Source organism: Gymnoscopelus braueri, assembly GCF_963280865.1.
Source record: "Gymnoscopelus braueri genome assembly, chromosome: 2".
Lineage (NCBI taxonomy): Eukaryota > Metazoa > Chordata > Actinopteri > Myctophiformes > Myctophidae > Gymnoscopelus > Gymnoscopelus braueri.
This window is the reverse complement of record NC_137604.1, coordinates 2,309,184-2,331,876: the sequence shown is the minus strand read 5'-3', so window position 1 is coordinate 2,331,876 and position 22,693 is coordinate 2,309,184. Positions and strand designations below refer to the sequence as shown.

The window sequence follows — 22,693 nt, the reverse complement described above, 5'->3', positions numbered from 1 at the left end:
GGCCAGATACTTGATTAAAAACCAACCAGTGGTTGTGAGAATGTTGTGTTAATGTTTTAAACGTACTTTAGTGAAACATTGTATTGTTGTAGTGATGTTTATGAAGACGTTTAATGCTAACCAAGATGCTAAGCTCTAAGCTAGCTAGCTAGTTAGCCTTGGTTAGTGAGGCAGCAGCATAGTGAAACATTAAAGGGTCATTCTGCTTATTTTGTGACATGAAAACCATTTGGTTTGAGTGTCTTCAGACACTAATGGTTTGTTGTAGTTAAAAGTACCTGGATGGTTAGAATTTACATATAAATTAGAGATGCAAATTAATGGTTAAAAAGGGGAATACATTAAAATGGTGTATTAAAAGGTTTTATGGTAATTATGGTATAGTTAAAAGTAAAATTATTCATTTGTAAATAATTCATGTTTGTTAATTTGTGTTGTGATACAGACCGTGATACTTACATAATACTGACATGCTGACCATGATACTGACATACTGACATGATGCTGACCAGGATATTGACCAAGATACTGACATGATGCTGACATGATACTGACCAAGATATTGACCAAGATATTGACATGATACTGACATGAAGCTGACATGATACTGACCGAGATATTGACCAAGATATTGACATGATACTGACATGATGCTGACCAAGATATTGACCAAGATATTGACATGATACTGACATGATACTGACATGATGCTGACCAAGATATTGACATGATACTGACATGATGCTGACCAAGATATTGACCAAGATATTGACATGATACTGACATGATGCTGACCAAGATATTGACCAAGATATTGACATGATACTGACATGATGCTGACCAAGATATTGACATGATACTGACATGATGCTGACCAAGATATTGACCAAGATATTGACATGATACTGACATGATGCTGACCAAGATATTGACCAAGATATTGACATGATACTGACATGATACTGACATGATGCTGACCAAGATATTGACCAAGGTATTGACATGATACTGACATGATGCTGACCAAGATATTGACCAAGATATTGACATGATACTGACATGATGCTGACCAAGATATTGACCAAGATATTGACATGATACTGACATGATACTGACATGATGCTGACCAAGATATTGACCAAGATATTGACATGATACTGACATGATGCTGACCAAGATATTGACCAAGATATTGACATGATACTGACATGATGCTGACCAAGATATTGACCAAGATATTGACATGATACTGACATGATGCTGACCAAGATATTGACCAAGGTATTGACATGATACTGACATGATGCTGACCATTTGTAGCCTGGTATCCAGCCTGCTTCGATTGACGCGTTTTGCAGAACTACACTGGAACTACATACTGTATGTTACGTTAGGCAACGTCGTTGCTGATTGGATGTTGTTGAAACAAATGACGAATCACAACGATCACACTGTTTTTTTTGTCCCGCCCCGCACCACAGACCAATCAGAAGCCACGGTTCGATTCCAGCCGTATGCCAGGGTGCTTTCCAGACTGAGAAGCGAAGAGAGAAAAAAAAGTCCGCCGAACGTAGCGAAGCAGGCTGGATCCCAGGCTAGACCATTTGATGTACTGATTCATCTCATTAGTGGAGGTGTTTCGTTGTCAATGACCATACATTTTTCCATTGTATTTGAAGTAGGCTACTAGTTACGTTGTAAGTTATTATGAAGAATAAATTAAGTTAATGAGGTCTCATAAGAACAAAGAAAGAGAACAGAACTAGAAAAAGTGCTCCTCGGAGCACAGGTCTCCGCCAGGTCAGGTAGGTTATTGTGGCCTCCTGGTGGTGCTATAATAGGCCAATGGGAAAAGGGGCGCCATTTCTTATTAGGCCTTGCACGGCAATCGGACACTGCATTCATGGCTTGAGGCATTTTGTGCAAAAAATTTTTTTTGCTAAATTAGACCTGCTGGTGGCGCTATAACAGGCCAATGTTAAAAGGGCGGCATTTGTTCCTGAACATAGTGTGAAGGTGCGTGCAAAGTTTGACCGCAATCGGACGGTGCGTTCATGATTTGCGGAATTTTGTTCAAAACAAGCCACTACTGCAAACTTTAGATGTCAATCTTAGCCAATGAGAATGGAATATGAAAAATCAAACACATGATCACATGACTATGGAGATCATGTGTACCGATTTGCGTGAAATTTGGATACAATCGGAAGGAGTAATTTAAAAAAAAATGTTTTACGTAAGTCAGCCAGACTGATAAACCCACTGCTTTCCAGGGGTGGAAAAAGTACTCCATTTGTTTTACTTAAAGGAGGAGTTCACCCAAAAAATGACTTATTTTATATCAATTGCACACCCCATGAAGCCTTGAATTCATGGATTTATTTTTGTTTTGTCGCATTCCTAAGCCAACAATTTGATGACCGTGTGTATTTCCGGTAGGAGACACAAATAATCTACTTTGTGTCTCCTACCGGATACATTAGTCGGTAGGAGACGGGAATCAAATTATTAGCTTCGGAATGCGACAAAAACAAAAACAAATCCATAAATTCAAGGCTTCATGGGGTGTGCAATTGATAGAAAATAAGTAATTTTTTGGGTGAACTCCTCCTTTAAGTAAAAGTATCAATACTTTTTTTTACACTGTGTGTGTGTGTGTGTGTGTGTGTGTGTGTGCGTGTGCGTGTGCGCGTGTGCGTGTGCGTGTGTGTGTGTGGGTTGAACCCTTTTGAACAATATGCATGTGTGTGTGTGAGCGCGTGTCTGCGTTAAAGGCATATTATGTTACTTCGCCCTGTGTTTACATAACAAAACAATAAAACATGTTGGGGTTATGTAAACACAGGGCAAAGTTACACACTATGCCTTTAAGAGTGTGCAAGAAACACTACAATAATGAACCCTTGTACTGATTTGCACATGAACTGGACGTGTCTCTTTTGTTTTAGTTTTAGTTAAGACACGCCTCCCTCCGCGTTATCCACTCAAGTGCGCCCCCTGCCTGCCAGCCATCTCTCTCCCTCAATCTCCAGTCTGTCTCTTCAACACAGAGTTATTCTTAAAGCCACCTCCTCCCTCTCTCCCTCTCTCTCTCTTTCAATTTCCTCCCTCTCTCTCTCTCTTGCTGTCTTAGTACTCTCAGGGTAGCAGTAGTTCAGACACAGGTGTGTGTGTGTGTGTGTGTGTGTGTGTGTGTGTGTGTGTGTGTGTGTGTGTGTGTGTGTGTGTGTGTGTGTGTGGGTGGGTGGGTGGGTGTGCGTGCGTGCATGTAGACATAATGTATGGGGGCGGAGGCCTAGCAATCATACCAAACTGGTGGAGTTAGAGTGCCCCCTGCTGTTTGGGGGTGCAGAGAGATTTATCTCTGGGGTCAGTTGTATAGAGACAGACTAGGGTTGACAATCGTCCCTTGCAATACGGAATCGTCCCTTATTTGTAAACTAAAAGACGTGTCCCTTATTAAACTGATGAGGGACACACAGGTAGTTGGCAACCCTACAACAGACCTACCTAAATATGTCCAAATAGTAGTGCAATTTGCTCTAGAGCTCTAAAGCTCTAAAGCCAAGTGCTTAATGAGTCTTCCAGTTTAGTAGACCTTGTATTGTGAATTTGTACTTCCATGTACTGTGATTCTCATGTCTTACTAATTAAAAGTACATCATCAGAGAGATGACTTTATGAATGAAACTCAGACTGACATTATAGACACTCATACAAAACATAACCCAGTTCTATACAACGTGTAGGCCACTGAATATTTAGTTTAGATACCTGCTGTAATCTCCTGTAAATGAGAGACATTAAGATTTCAAGCCTGCTAGGTATTATGGCCAGAAAGCTTGTTTGCTAGTTAGCTAGTTGTATTCTAGATCAATGATCCTTTTTTACATTCAAGGACCACCAATTTGATATGCTGTAGGCACGGCACGGACCCCCCCATTTGATGTGATTCATATCTCTAGGACCCCTAAAATATTTTATTGTTAGGCATGATGCGGTCCGATATGGCTGTGCCATATTTCCAGAATTCCTTTACTGTCTGTTCACTGTTCATATAGAGATTACCTCGGAAACTCTGATCAAAATAGACTTTTTTGTACATTCTCTAGTTGAGTTCACTTGTTCCTGTAATAACGGTGAATATTAACTATCGGTTATTTAGCTGGGGACCGCCTGGAAGCCCTTCAGGGACCTCTGGGGGAGTCCCTGCACCGCAGGTTGAGAACCACTGTTCTGGATCACACAACAAGTTTACAAGATGATATGCATATTTATGGGAAGCACGGTGGCTAACTCTTCTGGTTCAAAATTAATACAAGTCCAAACTTTTTCAAGCTATTTTTGATATCATCTTATAACCTGGTATATTTGTCACAATTCCACATGTTTTTGACAACTTCTCTAGACACTATTAAACAAAACATTTTGTTGATTGTCCACGACACATATTATGAATGGAAATGTATTTATCTACCTTAACATTAATAATAAATATAGTTTGCACTAATTTTACGTTCCAAACATATCCTTTGGGCCCTATAGGATCCTACAGCTTTCCTTTTGTGAGCGGTACTTCCGCGTAGACACACGCTGTAATGACAACAGAGATTTGTCTCCAAAAAAAGACTCCTAAAATGAATGTGAGTATGACAGTATGACTTTAAAGGCTTCTTTTAGACTTTTATATCAGTGGGGTTATTGACATGAACATGTTTGAGAAATACTGTTATTACAAAACTCCTCTAATAGGATTATTGAAGTCTGAGGCTTTAGAAATGGTCGTCCGTTATCTTTATACAACTGGCCCTGTGTCTCCTGGATGATGTCATAGTTGATCATCATCAGCAGCAGGCGTGCGAGTCCAAAGCGCAAAGTTTAAGAAGGTTGTGTGTGTGTGTGTGTGTGTGTGTGTGTGTGTGTGTGTGTGTGTGTGTGTGTGTGTGTGTGTGTGTGTGTGTGTGTGTGTGTGTGTGTGTGTGTGTGTGTGTGTGTGTGTGTGTGTGTGTGTGTGTGTAGTATGTGTGTAGTATGTGTGTATGTATAGAAGGGCTTATTTATGTGATGATGAGATTGATACATGTAATATGGCTGATGATCTATTTTATTACTATAGCATCTATGATATGAGATCTACATTGTTGGTTTCTACATTGTAGAAGAGTGACAGTTTACCTGTTGATGATAATGAGGATCGTTTATGCGTAAATGATGGTATATGATTGGTTGACAGACGGTGTGATGTGTCACTTCCTGAGTTACAGTTGTAAACAGATGTGATTGGACAGTGCTGGAATAAAGCCACTTCCTGTCTGACTCTCCTTCGATATCCTGTCCTCAATGCTACTTCCTGTCAACAATATTGTACATTGAGTAATCATATTTTTGCTCTCCAGTGTAAATCTTGTATGTGCTTATGCTGTCACTTTCAGTTTAAAAAACAAATTACAAATTTGTGGTACTTTTACTGTACGTATTTTTCTCAGGGCCTGCAAATAAAATGACTATGCTGACTATGGTTACTGAGTCAGTAGTCTCGCGTGGCCAGACTGTTGCCTCCCACAATTTTCAAATGTTTCCGGTCATACAGTCTGGGACTCGGAAGCTCTTTTTTTCTTTTTCTTTTAAAATTCTTATCCCACGATTTTTGTAACCAATTTTTTCACCCAGTGCCAATTGTCTATGTAATCCTGGGCGCTACACTCCCTCTGCCAGCATAGGGAGAGCATAGAGCCAAGCTCATGCCTCCTTCAATGCATGAGGAGCTAGCAAGCCACTTCTTATCACCCGACAGGGGGGAGTTTCCCTGGTTAGACGTAGCGCGTGGAAGGAACACGATATTCCAACCAGTTAATTTCCCCTCCGTCAGGCGCCCCGGCTGACCAGGGGGAGGCAGTATAGAGACCAGGATTACAGCATGTTTTTGTGAGGGTACCTACCCTAGAAGACACGGGGAGAACATGCAAATTCCACACAGAGTAGGCCCTTTCTCCAACCCCACCTATGGGACTCGGAAGCTCTGATCATGATTAGAATATAAACCGGATGTGAAGAATTCTCCCCACTTCCGTTTCGTCTTTACAGTCGCGCAGATTTATCCTAATATAAATCAGAATCATCTAAGTATATTTAGCTTGCTGCTTAACAGAAATAGAAATTAAAAGTAAAATGTAAAGATATTTTAAAATATATTTTCTAAATGGAAGTGCCAGTTTTCCTCTCTCAGTCATTGTCCATGGTCGCACCATAGTCAGTAACTATAGTCAGCACCATAGTCAGTAACTATAGTCAGCACCATAGTCAGTAACTATAGTCAGCACCATAGTAAGTAACCGTACTCAGCACCATAGTCAGTACCGTAGTCAGCACCATAGTCAGTAACCATAGTCAGCACCATAGTCAGTAACCATAGTCAGCACCATAGTCAGTAACCATAGTCAGCACCATAGTCAGTAAACATAGCCAGCACCATAGTCAGTAACCATAGTCAGCACCATAGTCAGTAACCATAGTCAGCACCATAGTCATTAACCATAGTCAGCACCATAGTCAGTAACCATAGTCAGCACCATAGTCATTAACCATAGTCAGTAACCGTAGCCAGCACCATAGTCAGTAACCATAGTCGGCACCATAGTCAGCACCATAGTCAGTAACCATAGTCAGCACTATAGTCAGTACCATAGTATGCACCATAGTCATAAACCATAGTCAGCACCATAGTCAGCACCATAGGCAGCACCATAGTCAGTAACCATAGTCAGCACCATAGTCATTAACCATAGTCAGCACCATAGTCAGTAAACATAGCCAGCACCATAGTCAGTAACCATAGTCAGCACCATACTCATTAACCATAGTCAGCACCATAGTCAGTAACCATAGTCAGCACAATAGTCATTAACCATAGTCAGTAACCGTAGCCAGCACCATAGTCAGTAACCATAGTCGGCACCATAGTCAGCACCATAGTCAGTAACCATAGTCAGCACCATAGTCAGCACCATAGTCAGCACCATAGTCATTAACCATAGTGAGTAACCATAGTCAGCACCATAGTCAGCACCATAGTCATTAACCATAGTCAGCACCATAGTCATTAACCATAGCTCACAGCACGTCACAGACGCGTTGTGAGCTCATAGATCGGCTATTTTCTGTACCCAACCTACAAATCAAGCGTTACGACGCCATCAAGGCGTGCCAAAATTAACTTCAGGAGACTAAATAAGCTGTAGATTTAGTCTAAACCTAAATCAAACATTTCTGTCAAAATGAACACTGGTTGAAACACAATGTTTCTTGTTAAAAGGTTAAAGTTCTATATTGTGATAGTAATCATTGCTGTAGAGTGTTTGTTATAACAGGAGTCTGTCTCTCCAGCTCTTGAATAAACAAAAAAAAATATTTTTTAGGTCGGGATACACATTTTTATCCAAAAATCACAGAGCTCTCACTGTTACTATCATAAAGCACGGGCTACGTCACAGAGCTCTCACTGTTACTATCATAAAGCACGGGCTACGTCACAGAGCTCTCACTGTTACTATCATAAAGCACGGGCTACGTCACAGAGCTCTCACTGTTACTATCATAAAGCACGGGCTACGTCACAGAGCTCTCACTGTTACTATCATAAAGCACGGGCTACGTCACAGAGCTCTCACTGTTACTATCATACAGCACGGGCTACGTCACAGAGCTCTCACTGTTACTATCATACAGCACGGGCTACGTCACAGAGCTCTCACTGTTACTATCATACAGCACGGGCTACGTCACAGAGCTCTCACTGTTACTATCATACAGCACGGGCTACGTCACAGAGCTCTCACTGTTACTATCATAAAGCATAAGCTACGACACAGAGCTCTCACTGTTACTATCATAAAGCACGGGCTACGTCACAGAGCTCTCACTGTTACTATCATACAGCACGGGCTACGTCACAGAGCTCTCACTGTTACTATCATACAGCACGGGCTACGTCACAGAGCTCTCACTGTTACTATCATACAGCACGGGCTACGTCACAGAGCTCTCACTGTTACTATCATAAAGCATATAGGCTACGTCACAGAGCTCTCACTGTTACTATCATAAAGCATATAGGCTACGTCACAGAGCTCTCACTGTTACTATCATAAAGCATAGGCTACGTCACAGAGCTCTCATTGTTACTATTATAAAGCATAGGCTACGTCACAGAGCTCTCATTGTTACTATTATAAAGTATAGGCTACGTCATAGAGCTCTCATTGTTACTATTATAAAGTATAGCCTATAAACACCTAGCCTATAAAGTAGCCTTTAAAGTAGCCTATAAAGTATAGGCTACGTCATAGAGCTCTCATTGTTACTATTATAAAGTATAGGCTACGTCATAGAGCTCTCATTAAATAATAATACATTTTTATTTGTAAAAAAGTACTTTTCAAAACAACGTCACAAAGTGCTTCAGTGAAGAATCTGTGAAGAGTCTGGGTTCAGTTAAAGAGATATTTCACTTTCAAACATGTTTAGAGTCATTTTAACGTTTACTCAGGCTTCTGTGTTTCACAACAGACACTTTAACATGTTTAGAGTCATTTTAACGTTTACTCAGACTTCTGTGTTTCACAACAGACACTTTATCATGTTTAGAGTCATTTTAACGTTTACTCAGGCTTCTGTGTTTCACATCAGACACTTTATAACTTGATACAGTATTTAGATATTTGATATTCATTTTATCAGACATAGGACTTCCTATGTAAACCCATTGTAACTTCAAACATTTTTTTTTTTTTTACCATTTTAGATTAAATACACTGTTCTGGTATAATAATAATAATAATAATAATAATAATAATAATAATAATAATAACAACGACTAGTATTGGTGTCTCCAAGGAAAACTTTATTATTTATTATTTAAAGCAAGCAGCTCAAAGTGATTTACATAAAATGCATTAAAACAGAAAACAGATTAAAAAATGTTAAACAAGGAAAACACAATGATTAAAGGAGTAGTTCACCCCAAAATGACTTAAACCTTGAATTTATAGAGATTTTTTTTAAACATTATTATTCCTGATCAAATAGTCTAATATTTGATGAATTAAAGTGAACAGGAGGTCAAACTTGACAACAGCAACACTGTGTTACAAAGCCTGTTTATTTCCCTTTTAAATGGAGCCACATTTGTAAGGTATTTGCTCATCCCACAGATAATTGTTCTTTACAAATGAGGCTCCGTTTAGAAGAGAAATAAACAGACTGTACAACAATATAAAGGTTATTGTCAAGAAACATTGTTACAATAGAGGAATGATCTACCAAACACTTTGTGTGATATTTTGTGAAATATAATATAAATTGATATAGAAACAATTGAACTACCCCTTTTATGTAACATATAAAATAACACAGGAAACAATTAAATTCAATTCAATGTTATAAATGGTGAGTTGTTTTCTTAAACCAGCGCAGAACAAGTTATTATGCATCTTTTTATCATCATTTATAACAACACACTTTATGAATCTACAGCAGTGGCTCTCCAACTTAAAACAATATTTCAAGGATCCCCATAATTCTGAGAGTGTATAAGGGTCCATTTGGTTCTATTTGTACCCTCTCAGAGTTACAGACCTGTAAGGGTCCATTTGGTTCTATTTGTACCCTCTCAGAGTTACATGTTTCAATATTGATTGATTGGCAGTTTAAAACAGTTCAGCAGAAAAAGTATGAATCATCATGTAAGACGATACATTACATATTGTTGTTGTCAGGCAGAAACCTTGTTTCCAAGTTCAACTTTTAAGTTGTGTTGTAAATTGACTTCATTGACTTATAGATATAATGTATCTATAAGTCACATTATAATGTATCTATAAGTCACATTATAATGTATCTATAAGTCACATTATAATGTATCTATAAGTCACATTATAATGTATCTATAAGTGAGAACAGTCATGTTTTTTGTTGTTTCTTCTTCACCCCTTTTGTTCTCCCCAATTTAGTCGTTATGCTAATTAATTCCTCTCCACACACATTAGTCTGTGTTGTCACTGCTGTTGTATCTACTGACTCTATCTGCCAGTGAGGAGCCCCCACCGGGAGGACGTAGAGCCTCCGTCCTACTCCTCCCGTCCAACACTCCCCGCTGACAGGCTCCGCCCCCCCAGCCCGTAGGAGTACATCCAGTGATAATTATCACCCTCCTCCTCCTCCCCGCACGACTTCCCTCCCCCGAACACAAGACAATTGTTTTCGTATAGACGCTCGACAAAGCCGGATGCACCGCGGCGGTGGTGGACAGGTACTTTACCACTGCTCCACCTAGTGGTGGTGGGCAGGTACTTTACCACTGCTCCACCTAGTGGTGGTGAGCAGGTACTTTACCACTGCTCCACCTAGTGGTGGTGGGCAGGTACTTTACCACTGCTCCACCTAGTGGTGGTGGGCAGGTACTTTACCACTGCTCCACCTAGTGGAGGTGAGCAGGTACTTTACCACTGCTCCACCTAGTGGTGGTGGGCAGGTACTTTACCACTGCTCCACCTAGTGGAGGTGAGCAAGTACTTTACCACTGCTCCACCTAGTGGAGCTGAGCACGTACTTTACCACTGCTCCACCTAGTGGTGGTGGGTGGTACTTTACCACTGCTCCACCTAGTGGAGGTGGGTGGTACTTTACCACTGCTCCACCTAGTGGTGGTGGGTGGTACTTTACCACTGCTCCACCTAGTGGTGGTGAGCAGGTACTTTACCATTGCTCCACTGCTCCCGAACAACCATGTTTTTTTTGTCAGATTTAAATGGTTGAGGAATCCAGACGTCTCATGTCTGTTGTTAGAACGTTCCACATTGTGGTGGCAGTGCAGTAGAATGCATTATTTAACCACCAAAACACATCACTGATCTACAAGCTCACAACACGTTGCGATGCGACACCTTGTGAGCTTGTTGATCGGCTATTTTCACTACCACTTAAGTTTTTATTTTTTAATTTTTTTTAGATCCAGATAGTTTTTCCAAAAATGTATGAAATTCTTAAAAAAAAAAAAAAAATCCTTTCAATTTCATGTGTGATAATTTGTATTATAATTTGCTCTCTAATCTTTTGATTTGAAATGAAGACAATAATGTTAAAGGATATTCACTCCTGACCAAAGAAAATGGGTCCGCGACCTATAGCCGATCTACAAGCTCACAACATGTCACAACACAACGCTTTGTGAGCTTGTAGATTGTCACAACTAAAGGGTTTATTTTAATGTATGAAATTGTTTTCACATTGTTTGACATTCATTTATTTTATGATTTATCTAAATTGTTTTTATCTTTGAAAAATATGATATATAAATTAGTTCACCCAAAAAAAGACTTATTTTCTATCAATTACACACCCCATGAAGCCTTGAATTCATGGAGATATTGTAGTTTTTGTTGCCTTCCTGAGCCAATCATTTGATAACCGGCTGCACTTCCACTAGGAGACTGAAAAGAGACTCTTTTGAGTTAAGGCTTCATGGGGTTTGTATTGATAGAAAATAAGTCATATTTAGGGTGAACTACTCCTTTAATATGTATTTGGCCACGGACCCCCATCTGTAAATGTTTTGTGCCAGGGACCCCCATCTGTAAATGTTTTGTGCCAGGGACCCCCATCTGTAAATGCTTTGTGCCAGGGACCCCCATCTGTAAATGCTTTGTGCCAGGGACCCCCATCTGTAAATGTTTTGTGCCAGGGACCCCCATCTGTAAATGTTTTGTGCCAGGGACCCCCATCTGTAAATGCTTTGTGCCAGGGACCCCCATCTGTAAATGTTTTGTGCCAGGGACCCCCATCTGTAAATGTTTTGTGCCAGGGACCCCCCAGAAGAGAAGATTTGTGTAGAAAATAAATACTTAAGTAATACTTTCAAGATTTAAAAAAAAAATAGCAGATGTACAAGCTCACAGCGCGGCAAAAAGTGACGAAGTGACGCGCTGCAAGCTTGTAAATCTGCAGTTTTTTAATGGCCAACGTCTAAAATATGGAAAAAGTGGTTAAAATGATTGTGATGCTGTATTAACTGATTTTGCTGGGGACCCCCTGGAATTTAACACTGAAACATGGTATTAATACATGTTTCAGTACACATAACCAGTGTAGATTTAACACTGAAACATGGTATTAATACATGTTTCAGTACACATAACCAGTGTAGATTTAACACTGAAACATGGTATTAATACATGTTTCAGTACACATAACCAGTGTAGATTTAACAATGAAACATGGTATTAATACATGTTTCAGTACATAACTGATACATTGTGACAATGATGATTTCACTACACAACTCTTTCACACATCCAACGGGGAGTGAGAGAACATGGATAGTCATGCCATCCTCTATCAGACACTCCATCATTATAATAGAAAACACAGTCTTCTCTTCCTCCTCCATTAGGCTCACCAGGTCCCCAGAACCTGTAGAAATAAAGAACATTTCATTCATTTCAATACATTTACAACAATGATTTATTTTCTCTCTAAATGTTTAGTTTTTTAACCTCTTAAACCCTGGAGCCTCTATGTGGAGCATGTTACTATAGATGAACATAATGTGAAAAGTATTGAAAATATGTCTTAAGTGTTTAATCCTGACCTCACATGATAATGTCTGTCTGTCTGTCTGTCTGTCTGTCTGTCTGTCTGTCTGTCTGTCTGTCTGTCTGTCTGTCTGTCTGTCTGTCTGTCTGTCTGTCTGTCTGTGCAAACTGTCTGTCTGTCTGTCTGTCTGTCTGTGCACACTAACTGTCTGTCTGTCTGTCTGTCTGTCTGTCTGTCTGTCTGTCTGTCTGTCTGTCTGTCTGTCTGTCTGTCTGTCTGTCTGTCTGTCTGTCTGTCTGTCGACACTATTAAAGGAGAGATCCGCCCATTTTAAGTGTTATCTTTGATGTGTTGCTAATCACTCACCATCATTGAAAGGGACGTTGAGTTATTCCAGAGAGTCCCGTGTCGTCCAGTCTGTCGACCCCCTCCGTTGGCATAATGGGAGCCCGTGTAAGAGTGAAAATCGTCTATTATAACCGATGCAAAGTTAGTATTTTCTCTACTACTGCTCATCGTGGAGTGTCATGATACTCAAACGTGCACTGAATGTCGCGAGCGAGCTATCGTTCATGCAGAACGACATGATGCTGGTTGCTTGTTTCTTCCAAAGACGCCAGGTTCTGTGGAAGAAACAAGCAACCAGCGTCATCAAGTTCTGCACAAACGGAAGCTCGCTCGCGACATTCAGTGCACGTTTGAGTATCATGAGAGTCCACGATGAGCAGTAGTAGAGAAAATACTAACTTTGCATCGGTTATAATAGACGATTTTCACTCTTACACAGGCTCCCATTATGCCAACGGAGGGGGTCGACAGACTGGACGACACGGGACTATCTGGAATAACTCAACGTCCCTTTCAAAGATAACACTTAAAATGTCCGGATCTCTCCTTTAAGTGTCTGTCTGTCTGTCTGTCTGTCTGTCTGTCTGTCTGTCTGTCTGTCTGTCTGTCTGTCTGTCTGTCTAATGAAGGTACAGTCTTACGTTGGTGAGGTCAGTGGTGTTCCGTCCACCCACTTAAAGGATCCCTCCTCCTCTCTGTCAGTCAAACCGATCCACACGAACTGGCCTCCAACCTTGTTGACAACTCTCTCAACAAGGTCCTGGACAGAAAAGCTGCTGGTTACTCAAAGCTACAATCAGTAAGTTGTATGTCTTCTCCAGACAAAGAGATGTTGCAACTATCATAGGATTTGAACCCGGGTCTCCCGTGTGGGTAACCAAACCTTTACCGCTCAACAAAGAGGGGATCGGCCCTTTAGTAGGAGAGATATTGAACTTAAGAGCTTCAGGCATGGCTACCAGTAGTAGCTAGTGTAGTGAGACCACCTCCAACAACTGTACTTTAACATACTCTACCATACAGATTGTATAAGTGATATTTTATTAACATACTCTACCATACAGATTATATAAGTTATATTGTATTAACATACTCTACCATACAGATTGTATAAGTTATATTGTATTAACATACTCTACCGTACAGATTGTATAAGTTATATTGTATTAACATACTCTACCATACAGATTGTATAAGTTATATTGTATTTATATATTCTTCAGATTGGTTAAAATAATCATTTTTTATTAAATTGATTTCTAGAATAAGACGTTAATAAAGTAAAAAAATAAATAAGAAGTTATAGATTGCAGCTTTAAGTATAAACTGTGTCTTAAAGTGGAACATATTATATCATGCACTAATGCCCACACATGCACACACACGCACACGCACACGCACACGCACACACACACACCTGCACACACACACACACACACACACACACACACACACACACACACACACACACACACACACACACACACACACACACACACACACAGTGATGAGCTGTAGATTTTTGAGCTAGGGAGGCTCTATTTTATGACGTCACGTGCACGTGCACACATGTGCACATAGTCGACCAGCTCAGTGCTAGTTGAAATATATGTATTCAACGTGTGATTTTTAATATAATTATATTTCTTATTATTTAGTTGTATTGTTCATTTGTTGTTTGGGGGTGTGGCCAATCACCCTGGGGGGTTTGGTTTGAAGCTCTGGGCGTGGCCTTTCACCTTGGGGGAGTGGCCGGAAGCTGTGGGCGTGGCCTCTCATATTGGGAGCGTGGTTTAAAGCTTTGGGCCTCAAAAACAGCAGATCGACAGTGCTATGAGCTTGTAGATCTGATATTGGCTGGTGGTGGGCGTGGCCCATCACCTTGGGGGGTGGTTTGGAGCTGTGGGCGTGGCCTATCAGCTTGGGGGCGTGGTTCAAAGCCTTAGGCGTCAAAAATAGCAGATCTACAAGCTTGTAGCGCTGGTAGATCTGCGCTATCGGCTGGGGATTGGCGTGGCCTGTCACCCAGGGGGGTGTGGTTTGAAGCTGTGGGCGTGACCTATCGGCTTGGGGGCATGGTTTCAAGCTGGGGGTGTGGCCTATCCCCTTGTATTGTGGTTTAAAGCCGTATGCGAGGGGGGTTTGGTTTGAAGCTGGGGTGTGGCGTATCACCTTGGGGGGCGTGTCTTGAAGCTGTGGGCGTGGCTTATCACATGGGGGTGTGGTTGCAGGCTCTGGGCGTGGCCTATCGGCTTGGGGGCGTGGTTTGAAGCCTCGGTCGTCGAAAATAGCAGACCTACAAGCTCACAACGCGGCACCGGTTGCCGCGCTATGAGCTTGTAGATCTGCTATCGGCTGGAGGTGGGCGTGGCCTATCACCCAGGGGGGTGTGATAACTTTTCTAGATTAGTAGATTACTTCTCTAGCTTGTAGATTACTTTTCTAGATTAGTAGATTACTTTACGTCAAGCTCACAACGCGGCACCGGTTGACGCGCTATGAGCTTGTAGATCTGCTATCGGCTGGAAGTGGCCGTGGCCTATCACCCAGGGGGGTGTGATTACTTTTTTAGATTAGTAGATTACTTCTCTAGCTTGTAGATTACTTTTTTCTAGACAGCAGTACCCACCATAGAGTTATGATATCTCCACAAGGTAGGTTTGAGCACCACTGATATTATAGCAACATACGTTTTTAAAAAAAAACTGTTAGGATTTAGACATTTGTAGAATCCCCCAGAAGCAAAGATTTGAGTTACAAATGTTTGCTTTAAAAAATACTGTATATATTCAAAGATTTGCACACATTTTCACAATTTTTCAAAAAATAGCAGATCTACAAGCTCATAGCGCGGCACTCGGTGCCGCGCTATGAGCTTGTACTGTATATCTGCTATTTTTTGAATAGCCCAAAGAAATCTAAAAAATTTCTATTTGCTCTTAAATGCTCTTTTTGAAAAAACCCAAACCCCCAGGCTAAAGGGAAGTCTTTGTTGGTCACCAGGCAGAGGCTCTGAGTCACTACACACACACACACACACACACGCACACGCACACGCACACACACACACACACGCACGCATTTTCACGATTTTTCAAAAAATAGCAGATCTACAAGCTCATAGCGCGGCACTCGGTGCCGTGCTATGAGCTTGTAGATCTGCTATTTTTGAATTTATAGAGTTTTTTTTAAACATTATTATTCCTGATCCAATATTGTAATATTTGATGAATTGAAGTGAGGTCAGGAGGTCAAACTTGACAACAGCAACACCGTGTTAGAAAGCCTGTTTATTTCCCTTTTAAATGGAGCCACATGTGTAAGGTACATGCATTTATGGGGGGGTGTGGGTTGGACCAGGAAGAATGGGTGCAACCCAACGGGTGCCTACCCCAGGTGGTACCACCTGGGGTAGGCACCCGTTGGGTGGCACCCGTGAAGAATGGGTGCAACCCAAGATAAGCCCAGGTCAAAGGTACTCTGTTAAAAAGTACTCAAATGTTTTACTGAAGTAAAAGTATCAATACTGCAATGTAGAAGTACTCTGTTACAAGTAAAAGTCCGGAATTAAACATTTACTTGAGTAAAAGTATTGGTATCAAAATGTACTTAAAGTACCAAAAGTAAAAGTACTAACATTTTTGAAAAAAGTAAAAGTGTACACAATTGGAAATAGTCGAGGAAAGTAAAAGTACCTAAAAATTGTACTTAAGTACAGTACTTGAGTAAATGTACTTAGTTACTTTCCACCACTTCTTCTAACGCTATGGACCAGAGCTAGACAGGGATAACTTTGTGAGTGTCTGGTAGGCTACAGCTCTTGTGTCCTCTGCTAAGAGATTAACCCTTTCACACTCCATGGCTTTTCTCGAGTAGCCTAATGTTATGTAAAGCAGCCAGGTTGAGGCCATTGTTTAAGGTGTTAAAGACGGCTCGCCGCTGACGGTGCGTGCTCGCGCGTGCATGTGGAGTTCCCAGCCCCCAGCCCCCAGCCCCCATAGTAGCGCCGTCCCCCTGAGCTCCCCCTAAAGCTCATCCCTGCACACACACACACACACACACACACACACACACACACACACACACACACACACACACACACCTCTTTTTCTTTGCTCTTCATGATGATCAGGTCTGATTGTTTGTCTCTACAGTCTTGTCTGCTCTCCTCCCATGTTTTCCCCTCAGTAGGTTTAGAGATGTAATAACACAGACCACCATCCAATGTAAATCCATCTGATTCTAATAACAAAAATAATACAATTAGCCACTGCTTTTCCCCCTTGTTTCATTTGCTCATATTAATGATAAATGATGAATAACATGATATAACAATGAATAAAAACAGTGATGTCTCACTGACCACACAGTCTCCTCTTCAGGTCATCTCTCTCTGCAGTCAGGTTCTTGTAGCTGGACTGTAGCTGGTCCTTCTGGTCGGTCAGGTTCTTGTAGCTGGACTGTAGCTGGTCATTCTGGTCGGTCATCTGCTCCAGGTCTTTGATCAGGTTGTCTTTCTCGTTCATCCATTCAGAATCTGTAAGAGAAATCAACAAACTGATGAGTTTTTATATAACTGTGTTCTGATGTGACCTCCTTAAGGAGGCTGTAGGGAGTGTGTCTTTGTTCCTTCAACCTTTATGTTAAACTGAACTGTTTAGTACATACATACATATTGTACTTTATGTTAAACTTAACTGTTTAGTACATACATACATATTTAACTTTACGTTAAACTTAAAGGGATGTTTTACTTTCAAACATGTTTGGGGTCATTTTAACATCTACTCTGAACACACAGTCACACAGTTTTTAAGTTGCTTGATTCAGTATTTAGATATCTTCAATTATAGATTAATTGAAATCACCTGTCTCTGCTTCTGCAGGGTGACTGATATTTGCCTTATAATGTGTGAGAGGGACGTTTTTGGGGGGGAATACAAAATAAAACACAAAAATAAAATAAATGAAATAAAAAGAAACAACGATAAACTACCAATGCTGCTACTGCGTCTGTTGATGTTAATACATCTATTATATTATATATTAATATATATTACAGGATATGATATGTTGTTTTATAGAAATAGCATGTTATCTAAATTACATTTAACCCTTTAAAACCGGGAAAGCATCTGTGTCATTTTAGATTTTAGCGTTGGCTATTCAAAAATAGCAGATGTACAAGCTCACAGGCAGCTTGTACATCTGCTATTTTTTAATATTTAAAAGAAAATCTCAATATTTTGAGAACTACTGATTTAGAGGCATTTGCAGAATCCACCTCATGTCTTAATAGGTTAATAATACATCTATAGTAAAACTATTCATTTATTGTATGGATATCATATGTTTGTTGGATCATCACAGACATATACAACAGAACATTAAAAAGATGAACATTGACTTACAGAGAGAGAGTCTGAGACCAATGTTGAGAAGAGCCTGAACAACACACAGCAATCCAAGACCCATTCCAAGCAGTTTGAACTGTCTGTTGACTGTACACACACACACACACACACACACACACACACACACACACACACACACACACACACACACACACACACACACACACACACACACACACACACACACACACACACACACACACAGTGAGAGAAAAAATATGAAATGTGATCAGTTTTCAATGATTATCTTTTCAATTATGTATTTGTGATTTAGAGTTTTAATAACATCTCTTATCAGACTGTAGTTTAATATTACATTACATTACATTACATTACAGTCATTTAGCAGACGCTTTTATCCAAAGCGACTTACAATAAGTGTATTCAACATAGGTAGGGAACGAAAACTACTAATCACCAGAAGTCTTTAGTGCATTTTCTGCAAAAACAAGCAACCAAGAGTATACCTAGCGCTAAGGTAAAAGTGCAATATATCAGCCACCTATTTCTTTAAACAGATGAGACAAAAATAGCTAAATCAAATGAGCATGAGCTAAAACAAATAAGTGTATCGACTAAACAAGATCCAATAAACAATACAGCAAAACGTTCGTACAACTAGTTAACAACAAGTAGGTCAGGCAGAGAGGTGGGTTTTCAGCCTGCGGCGAAATATGGGCAGTGACTCTGCTGTCCTAACATCAGTGGGAAGTTCATTCCACCACTGTGGGGCCAGAACAGAAAAGAGTCGTGACCGTGTGGATCGGCCAGAAGGACCCTTGAGTGACGAGGCAATCAGTCGCCCCGAGGTGGCAGACCGAAGTGGTCGGGCAGGGGTGTAGGCATCGACCATAGCCCGGAGGTAAGAAGGAGCTGTTCCTTTCACTGCCCTATAGGCTAGCACCAGGGTTTTGAACTGGATGCGAGCCGCTACGGGGAGCCAGTGTAGAGAACGGAGAAGGATGGTTGTGTGGGAGAACTTGGGGCACCAGACGAGCCGCAGCTTTCTGAACAAGCTCCAGAGGTCTGATTGCAGATGCCGGAGCACCAGCAAGGAGGGAGTTGCAGTAGTCCAGGCGGGAGATGACGAGAGCCTGGATGAGCACCTGGGCTGCCTTCTCCGTGAGGAAGGGGCGAATCCTCCTGATGTTGTAGAGGAGGAATCTGCATATTACATATTATGGTTTGTTTCAATAACTATAGTCAGGTGTTATACCTGTTGTAACGTCTGTCTGTCTGTCTGTCTGTCTGTCTGTCTGTCTGTCTGTCTGTCTGTCTGTCTGTCTGTCTGTCTGTCTGTCTGTCTGTCCTTCCGTCTGTTTTGTGCCCATATATGGAGATCTCTATACTCTCTGTCCTTGTCCCTTTTATCTTTCAGCAGCAAACGTGTTTCCTGAAAGCCTTCTGAGCTACACAGTACCTTCATTAGAAAGCCTTCTGAGCTACACAGTACCTTCATTATAAGCCTTCTGAGCTACACAGTACCTTCATTAGAAAGCCTTCTGAGCTACACAGTACCTTCATTATAAGCCTTCTGAGCTACACAGTACCTTCATTATAAGCCTTCTGAGCTACACAGTACCTTCATTAGCAGCAGCTGGTTCTGAAGAGCACAGCGTTAAGAGTCTACTTTAACTGGCTTTGGGAAACACTACTTAAAGGAGAATTTTGGACTAAGTTTTTCTTACCTTTTCTATGATGTTATGATATCTTAGGATGAATGGTACAGTAGAAAAATGTCATAACTCCATCCCAGGTCCGCCACAGCTTAAAACGTGCGCGGATAGGCCTTGCGCTAGATCGCATATTTTAATAGCTTTTTTTTTCTTCTTTTTTTTTAAAGATCTGACGTTCATAGTGACAGAAAAATATGCAACCAAAAAAAAATAAAAAAATCGAAGTCTCGCTAGACGAGGTTTCAATCTCGAGATTTCAATCTCGTCTAGCGAGACTTCTGTTTTTTTTTTGCTTTTTTTTTTTTTTGGACAGTGTTCTGTCACTATGAACATCAGGTCTAAAAAAATAAAAAATAAATAAAAAGCTATTAAAATATGTGATCTAATTAACGCAAGGCCTATCCGCGCACGTTTTAAGCTGTGGCGGACCCAGGATGGAGTTATGAAAATGTTCTACTGTACCATTCATCCTAAGATATCATAACATCATAGAAAAGGTAAGAAAAACTTAGTCCAAAATTCTCCTTTAAGGCCTCCTGGAAGAAGTACCTTGGAAGCAAACCCGTTTCCTAAAAGCCTTCTGAGCCTTAGTAGTCGTACGTAGCAGTTTGAAGAAGGGACCTTGAGCTCTCTTAAAAGGATATTTCACTTTCAAATAAAATAAACATTATATGTATACTATATATGTATAGAAAAATCACGGCCCCCTCACGCATTAGTAGGACATTCTAATGCGTGAGGGGGCCGTGATTTTTCCATTACTTTTTTCATTTATTTTTTATATTAAGTTTAATGTTTATTTTATTTGAAAGTTAAATATCCCAAGACCCGCTGTTGTAATAATACAACATTTGTATTTTATAAAAAAAAAGTGTATAAATCATTTGTTTTCCTGTTATTTTTTTCACCTAAACATCATCATTGGATCCTATTGTTTAGTCTTGCAATGTCATTGGCCAGGATATTTGCATATAAATACCCCCCACAGAGGCAGGAAATGTCACAACTTGAAAATCCTTGAAGGAAGAAAAATCTCTTTTTCACTGGACAGGATTCCTCACAAAAAAGTAAGTAAAATGTCTGTAATATTTTTGGGTGATCATTAGAATGTCTAGAACATATACATATGATGTTATTGTAAAAGATATCCCCCAAATATAAATTAGAGCATGCTTTATACTTGGGTCAACATTGGGTCATGATGGTAGCAAATAGCAATGCACCTGTTCATCTGGCAGAGTGGTGTGGAGTGGAGTATTATTAGTTTTCACAATACATTTATACAGTTATATGTATATTTCCCCCACATTGCGTTACCACACACACACACACACACACACACACACACACACACACACACACACACACACACACACACACACACACACACACACCAATTTGTATTTTGTAACCAATTGTACTTGAAGACAAATATACTGCATTAACTTATAACATTTCATTGGCTATAATGTTCTAGCAAAACATTTTGGTAATGTTTGTGATTAGCAATCAGTGTATGGTAATTGTTCATGTGGGAGTCGCCCAGTTAAGACTCTCTCATCATTGTTCATGTGATGGGTGTTGGGGATTGCCCACTTACAGCCATCCTCAATCCCTTTGTTAGGCTAAGCACCATCAGTGATGATGGTGCTTAGCCTTTGTGAGGATAAGCAAAGCACAATAGGTTGGCCAGACAGTATTGTGTGACTTGTGAAATATGTACCTGCAGTGAGATGTGCTACTAATGTACTAAAGGTATGTCTTTATTTATCATTTCAGAATGCCACAAGCAAGGAGAGAGCCTCGCTTCACTGCAAGGGATGTGTTGGATATTGTAATGAATGGAGAGAGTGATGTGGACATCGACTAAAATAAAATAAAATCTTAAAAATATGGCTTATTGATGTTATTATTCATAATGTACTGTTCTGAGGTAAGGTAAGGTAAACTTTATTGTCCCGAAGGAAATTTGGCTTGGGCTTTCACCCCAGCTGCAGCCACACATAAAACAATGACAAAGACAAAATACAAAATACATAGCAGGGGGACACACACAACATTACACAAGTGCACAGATAGTGGTCAGTCTACTCTTCACGGTCAATGCTGTTTCAGAGCCTTGTTAGGCCAAATATTATTCATAATGTATACTGTTCTGAGGCCAAATAATAAACCATAACCATATAAATGAACCCTTAAGTTGTTTTAGTGAAACAACCCCTATATAGACATTTACCATGTTATTCTGACAGTGAGTAAAACTGGAAATTCTGCTACCCGTTAGACCCAATGTTGTAATATCACAACATTTCAATAAAACCTTACGAAAACTTTTTTTCAAACATTATATTTTCCTCTCCAAATACTCCTACAACACCATCTGAACGGTTGAATTTTTTTTTTTGCAAGTAGAAATATATCCGGGTCTTGCAGGGTTAAAAACATTTCTTACCAGACTGCTGTTTCTTGGGGGGATGTTTCAGCCGGGTTGGAGTCTGGGCGTCGACATCATCATATTCTTCTTCTGCAGCCTGGGCGTCGACATCATCATATTCAGCATCACCTTCTTCATCCTCGTCTTCCTCTTGGACCTCGATGTCGTCAGAGTGTAAAGCCACGGCCATTTCTACCTCTAAGGCGTTCAATGTTCTGACAGACGTCTGACAC

At 40.4% G+C, this 22,693-nt stretch overlaps 2 protein-coding genes across 2 annotated transcripts in view; both read right to left on the bottom strand.

The window, feature by feature from the left end:
* The window catches only part of LOC308076077 (uncharacterized protein), a 382,945-nt gene that overhangs the window by 261,853 nt on the left and 98,399 nt on the right, over nucleotides 1-22,693 (bottom strand). The window lies entirely within an intron of this gene.
* Nucleotides 12,327-22,683, bottom strand: LOC308074664 (uncharacterized protein; the record flags this gene model as incomplete). Its single annotated transcript, XM_080414171.1, has 6 exons — nucleotides 22,479-22,683; nucleotides 18,348-18,437; nucleotides 17,300-17,473; nucleotides 17,039-17,178; nucleotides 13,578-13,696; nucleotides 12,327-12,465 (listed from the first exon to the last, which is right to left on the bottom strand). The coding sequence occupies exons 1-6, from the start codon at nucleotides 22,648-22,650 to the stop codon at nucleotides 12,327-12,329; spliced, it is 834 nt and encodes a 277-aa protein (XP_080270297.1). The 5' UTR covers nucleotides 22,651-22,683.